This window comes from Aythya marila (assembly GCF_965140915.1).
Source record: "Aythya marila genome assembly, chromosome: 31".
Classification (NCBI taxonomy): Eukaryota; Metazoa; Chordata; class Aves; order Anseriformes; family Anatidae; genus Aythya; species Aythya marila.
In genome coordinates, this window is record NC_139072.1 from 390,222 (window position 1) to 396,463 (window position 6,242).

At 65.5% G+C, this 6,242-nt stretch overlaps 2 protein-coding genes across 2 annotated transcripts in view; one reads left to right on the plus strand and one right to left on the minus strand.

Annotated features, from left to right (window-relative positions):
- Nucleotides 1-53: 53 nt before the first annotated feature.
- On the minus strand, nt 54-3,919 carry BCKDHA (branched chain keto acid dehydrogenase E1 subunit alpha). Its single transcript, XM_082781557.1, has 9 exons — nt 3,771-3,919; nt 2,834-3,013; nt 1,621-1,707; nt 1,431-1,539; nt 1,189-1,350; nt 886-1,092; nt 662-803; nt 412-583; nt 54-339 (listed from the first exon to the last, which is right to left on the minus strand). The coding sequence occupies exons 1-9, from the start codon at nt 3,852-3,854 to the stop codon at nt 166-168; spliced, it is 1,317 nt and encodes a 438-aa protein (XP_082637683.1). The 5' UTR covers nt 3,855-3,919; the 3' UTR covers nt 54-165.
- Nucleotides 3,920-4,437: 518 nt separating this feature from the next.
- Nucleotides 4,438-6,242, plus strand: part of EXOSC5 (exosome component 5) — a 2,364-nt gene continuing 559 nt past the window's right edge. The window contains exons 1-4 of the mRNA XM_082781559.1: nt 4,438-4,724; nt 4,813-4,926; nt 5,823-5,944; nt 6,041-6,181. Of these exons, the coding sequence (XP_082637685.1) occupies nt 4,616-4,724; nt 4,813-4,926; nt 5,823-5,944; nt 6,041-6,181 (486 nt within the window). The 5' untranslated portion in view covers nt 4,438-4,615. The remainder of the gene's footprint in view (nt 4,725-4,812; nt 4,927-5,822; nt 5,945-6,040; nt 6,182-6,242) is intronic.

Genomic DNA, 6,242 nt, shown 5'->3' on the forward strand with positions numbered 1-6,242 from the left:
CCCGGGCGGTTACACCCCCCCCCCCAAACCCTTCCTCCACCACGCGCCGAGCAGCCAGGCCGGGCGCGCGGCCCCGTTTATTCCCCCACCGAGCCCCCTCCAGCGCCCCGTTCTCAACCTGGGGGTGCCGTGGGGGGGTCCTAAAGCCGTGTGCCCGCGGGGGGGTCACTTCTCAAAGTGCTCCAGGGGGTAGTGCTCCCCGTAGTGCTGCAGGTGCCGCTCCAGGGCCGCCCTCTGCTTACGCAGGTGGGGGGGCATCTCGCGGTACACGTCGGAGAAGAGGTGCTGCTGCGGGCTGGGCTTGGGCTTCCGTTCCGCCTGCTCAAACGCCTCCATCACCTGCACGAGGGGCTTAAAATCAACCCGGGGGGGGGCTCTCCGTGTCCCCCCCCGGCCTCCCGGCTCGCTCACCTTTCTCCGGGAGCTTTTTCTCCAGGCTTTTTCCTGCTCGTCATCCCACCAGCCGCGGTTCAGCATGTGGTGGCGCAGGCGGGAGATGGGGTGGTCCTGCTTGTCCCAGTAATTCACCTCGTCCACCGAGCGGTAGGCAGAGCTGTCGTCGCTGGTGCTGTGGTGCCCGATGCTTTGTGGAGAGAAAAAATTATTAAAGAAAAGGTCTTTTTTGGGGGTGATTTCGGTGTTTTTACTTGCCGCGGCTCACCGGTAGGTCATGGCCTCGATGAGGAAGGGCTGGTTCTCCGCCACGGCGCGCCGCCGCGCCTCCTTGGTGGCGTTGTAGACGGCGAAAACGTCGTTGCCATCCACCCGGATCGACAGCAGCCCGTAACCGGGACCCCGAGCGGCTGCGGGGACGGGCACGGGGTGGGCACAGCGCCCCCAAATCCCCCCCCCCCCCCGAGTCTCATCTTCATCCCTCGGTCTTACCGATGCCGTCGCCGCGGTACTGCTCGGAGGTCGGGGTGGAGATGGCGTAGCCGTTGTTGCGGCAGAAGAAGACGATGGGGCACTCGAGGGTGGCGGCGAAATTGAAGCCGGCGTGGGCGTCCCCCTCGCTGGCCGCCCCCTCCCCAAAATAGCAGATGACCGCCCGGTTGGCGTCGGCGCGCTTGATGGCGTAGGCGGCCCCCACGGCTGCAGGGGAAGGGGGGGGGGGAAAGAAGAAAATAAGGGGGTTAAAGGGGTCCGGGGAGGGAATTAGGGGGGCGTGGGGTGGTCTGGGGGGGTCACCTTGTGGAATTTGGGTGGCCAGGGGGGAGGAGATGGTGACGAAGTGGCGCTCACGGCAGCCGTAGTGCACGGGCATCTGGCGGCCCTTCCCGGGGTCGCTGGTGTTGCCGTAGCACTGCGCCATGAAGAGGTCCAAGGGGTAGCCCCGATACATCAGCACGCCTTTTTGGGGGGGCATGGTGTGATTTAGGGGGGGGTTAACCCCACAAAGGACCCCCCCCTTCGCCTGTTTTGGGGCTCACCGGCCTCCCGGTACTGCCCAAAAACCAGGTCGGTGTCGTCCAGCGCCGCCGCGCTGCCCACGTGCGTCCCCTCCTCGCCGTAGTTGGTCATGTAGAAGGAGATGCGGCCCTGGGGGGGGGCAAAAAGTGGTGTGGGGGGGGTCCTTTTGGGGTCTCCTCCCTCCCCAGCACCCCTTTTTGCCCCCCTTACCTGCCGCTGGGACTCGTAGAGGATGCGGTCCATGGTGTTGAGCAGCGTCATGGTCTTGTAGAGCTTCAGCACCAGCTCCTTGGGCAGCTGGGGGGGGGCCGGGGGGGGGCGTTTTTGGGGTGTCGCAAGGATGAGGTGGCGTTTTGGGGGCGCTGGGTGCGTGGGCATGCGTGTTTGGGGTCACATCCTGCTTATTTGGGGTGCTGTGTGTCCAGATGTTGTGTTTTTGGGGTCACATCCTGCATTTTTGGGGTGTCCTATACCCAAATGTTGCATGTTTGGGGTGCTGTGTGCCTGGGCGTGGCGTTTTTGGGGTGTCCTATACACAAACATGGCATTTTTGGGGTGCTGTGTGCCTGAACTTTGCATTTTTGGGGTCATGCACACAAACATTGCACGTTTGGGGTGTCCTATATGTAAACGTTGCAGGTTTGGGGTGCCCCCATATATTTGGGGGTACCCCATGTGTTTAGGGTGCCCCCAAATATTTGGGGTACCCCATGTGTTTAGGGCCCCCCAGCACCATCCCCATGTGTTTGGGGTGCCCCAAATATTTAGGGTGCCCCCACACATTTAGGGTGCCCCTATATATATTTGGGATACCCCACGTTTTTGGGGTGCCCCCACACATTTATGGTTCCCCACACATTTAGGGTGCCCCTACATATTTGGGGTACCCCACGTGTTTAGGGTGTCCCCACGTGTTTGGGGTTCCCCTGCTGTTTAGGGTACCCCACAATTTAGGGTGCCTCTATATATTTGGGATACCCCATGTGTTTGGGGTGCCCCCAAATATTTAGGGTGCCCCCACACATTTAGGGTGCCCCTATATATATTTGGGATACCCCACGTTTTTGGGGTGCCCCCACACATTTATGGTTCCCCACACATTTAGGGTGCCCCTACATATTTGGGGTACCCCATGTGTTTAGGGTGTCCCCATGTGTTTGGGGTTCCCCTGCTGTTTAGGGTACCCCACAATTTAGGGTGCCTCTATATATTTGGGATACTCCATGTGTTTGGGGTGCCCCCAAATATTTAGGGTTCCCCAAACATTTAGGGTTCCCCAAATATTTAGGGTTTCCCAAAAATTTAGGCTTCCCCAAACATTCCGGATTCCCCACCCCACTCAGCGCCCCCTCCAACCCCATCACCTGTTGGGGCTGCCCCCATTACGGATCCGGGAGAACCTTTTTTGGGGTCGGGGGCTCACCTGGGGGTCCTCGTGGGGGTTTAGGATGTGGCCCTGGCGATCCATCACGCGGTAGACGGGGATGCCCGAGATGACGTTGGGCTGGATGAACTCCAGGCGCTCGGCGAATTCGGCCGAGGCCCCGGGGAACTGCGGCTTCTCCTCCGGGGTCGGGAACTCCTGCTGCGCCCGCGGACCCCGCTGCGGGGTGCCGGGACCCCCGTGTCACCCCCTTGTCATAAAACCATGTCCCAAACCCCCCCCGAAGGGCCCCGGTGCCTCCCGCCCCGTCACACCCCCCTGCGTGGCCAATGGTCGGGGAGGGCGTGGGGTTATGGGGCCGGGGGGGGGGGAAAGATATAGGGTTGTGGGGATGGATATGGGGACGGATACGGGGCTGTGGGGACGGATATGGGGCCATGGGGGTGGATATAGGGCCATGAGGGTGGATATAGGGCCATGAGGGTGGATATGGGGCCGTGGGGATGAATACAGGGCTGCAGGTTGGGATGTGGGGATGGATATAGGGCCATGGGGACAGATTTAGGGCCGTGGGGATGGATATAGGGCCATGGGGTGGGATGTGGGGATGAATATAGGGCCCTGGGGACAGATATGGGGATGCAGGGACGGATTTAGGGCTGTGAGGTGGGATTTGGGGACAGATATAGGGCCGTGGGGACACAGGGATGGGACGCTGGAGTTTGGGGACACAGGGACGCGGGGTTGGGATGTAGGGACACGGGACAGGGGGGCAACATATGGGGACGGGGGGACACCGGGACAACGTATGGGGTCAGGGGAACAACATATGGGGACAGGGGGACAACATATAGGGTCAGGGGGACATGGGGACAATGTATGGGGACAGGGGGACCTGGGGACAACGTCTGGGGCCGGGGGGACACCGGGACAGGATTTGGGGCCACCTCCCGCCCCCCCCCCCCCCCCCACTCACGGCGGTGCCGAGGCCGCGCCCGGGGCCCGCGCCTGGAGCCGCCCGCAGGAGCCGCGCCCGCAGCGCCCGCAGCGCCGCCGCCATCTTGGGGGTGGGCGGGGCCTGGCCGAGGGGGCGTGGTCAGGCGCCGAGGGGGCGTGGCCAACGCGAGGTAGACTGTGCTGTGGAAGGGGCGTGGCCACGCGCGGAGGGGCGTGGCTACACACGTGGAGGCGGGGCCACGACCACCGGCTATAGGAGGGGGCGTGGTCACCTGATGAGGGGGCGTGGTCACCCATCAGGGGGCGTGGTCACCCGTCAAGGGGCGAGGCCACCACCCCGGGCTATGATAGCCTGCTGAGGGGGCGTGGTCACTCGCTGAGGGGGCGTGGTCATGGACGCAGGGGGCGTGGCCACCGACCAGGGTTGTACCCGTTACGGAGGGGGCGTGGTTACCCGCTGAGGGGGCGTGGTCACCACTCAGGGCTATGCTTGCCTACGGAGGGGGCGTGGTCACTCACGAAGGGGCGTGGTGAACCACCGAGGGGCGTGGCCAGCCATGAAGGAGGCGTGGCCAGCCAGATAGAGGGCGGGGCCAGCAGTCGGGGCAGTGCTCATCTATTGAGGGGGCGTGGTCACTCGACGAGGGGCGTGGCCACCCACTGAGGGGGCGTGGTGAACCACAGAGGGGGCGTGGCCACCACCTCGGGCTATGCTCGCCTATGGAGGGGGCGTGGCCACCCGCTGAGGGGGCGTGGCCTCCTTCTAACGCCGTGCGGTGGCACTGATGGGGCGTGGCCACGCAGGGGGCGTGTCCCCGGGGGGGAACCGGAACCGGAACCGGAACCGGAAGCGGAAGCGTCGCCATGGAGCCCGGCAGCGCAGCCATGGCGGCGGCCGGCTGCTGCCTGCGGCCGTTCTCCTGCGAGCAGGGGCTGCTCTCGCGGCCCGACGGCTCCGCCGCCTTCGTGCAGGGTCCGTGGGGCTCCGGGGAGGGGTTCCCCGGGGTTTTTTTTGGGGCCCCGGTGGCAGCTCCGTCCCCTCTGTGTCCCCCTTCCCGCAGGTGACACCTCGGTGCTGGCCGGGCTGTACGGCCCCGCGGAGGTGCGGGGCTCAAAGGAGAGCCCCGAGAGGGCGACGCTGGAGGTGCTGCTGCGCCCCAAGGTGGGGCTGCCAGGTGGGGGCCGCCTGGGGGAGATGGGGGCGGGGCCGGGCTCTGAGGGGCGGGGAGGGGGCGAGGGGGGGGGGGGTCTGGGGGTGCTCGGAGGGGTCTGGGAGTACTCAGAGGGTTCCTGAGGAACGGGGGGGGTAACGGGGGGAGCCCTGAGGGGGGGCTATGGGGGTTTAGGGGGCTCCAGCGGTGCTCAGAGGGCTCCGGGGGTGCTCGAAGGGGTCTGGGGGTGCTCAGGGGGATCCTGAGGGGCGGGGGGATAACGGTGGGAGCCCTGAGGAGGGCTACAGGGGGGCTTAGGGGGCTCCTGGGGTGTTCAGGGGCCTCTGGGGATGCTCGGAGGGATTTGGGGGTGCCCAGGGGGCTTCTGGGGGACAGGGGGGTAACAGGGGGAGCCCTGAGGAATCCTACGGGGGGGATTAGGGGGCTCTGGGGATACTCAGAGGGGTTTGGGGGTGCTCAGGGGGCTCCCGAGGGGCAGGGGGGGTAATGGGGGGAGCCCTGAGAAGGGCTTCGGGGGCTCTGGGAATGTTCAGAGGGGTCTGGGGGCACTCGGAGGGCTTCAGGGGTGGTCAAAGGGCTCCCAAGGGATGTGGGGGTGCAGGGGAGAGCCCTAAGGAGGGTTCTGGGGGTGCTCCGAGGGGTCTGGGGGTGCTCAGGGGGCTTCTGAGGGATGTGGGGGTACCGGGGGGAGGGCCTGAGGAGGGCTCCAGAGGCGATCAGAAGCCTCCGGGTGCCAGAGCTCGGGGATGGGTTCCCCAGAGAGGTTTTGGGGTCTCCTTCTTTGGAGATACCCAAACCCCACCTGGGTCTCATCCAGCACAAGGTGCTCTGGGTGCTCCTGGGATTCTTGCCTCCCCCCCCCAGCCCCATTTAACCCCCCCCCCCCATCCCTCCCGCAGGCGTCGGTGAGCGCAGCCGGGAGCAGCTCCTCCGGCAGACGTGCGAGGCCGTGGTCCTGGGGGCTCTGCACCCCCGCACCGCCATCACCCTCGTGCTGCAGGTGCTCAGCGACGCCGGCTCCGTATCCTTGGGGATCAGGTGGTGGTGGGGGGGCTGAGTTTTTTGGGGTGTTTCTGTTGGTTTTTCCTCTCCCCCTGTTCCTTGACAACCCCCCCAGCTCCTCTCCTGCTGCCTGAACGCCGCCTGCATGGGGCTGCTGGATGCGGGGCTGCCCCTCTCGGCCCTCTTCTGCGGTGTCACCTGCGCCCTCGACGCCCAGGGCGCCATCGTCCTCGACCCCACAACCCGGCAGGAGCAGGTGAGCCCCGGGGGGGCCCCCCCTGAGCCCTGGGACCCCCACCCCAACCCCGCTGACCCCC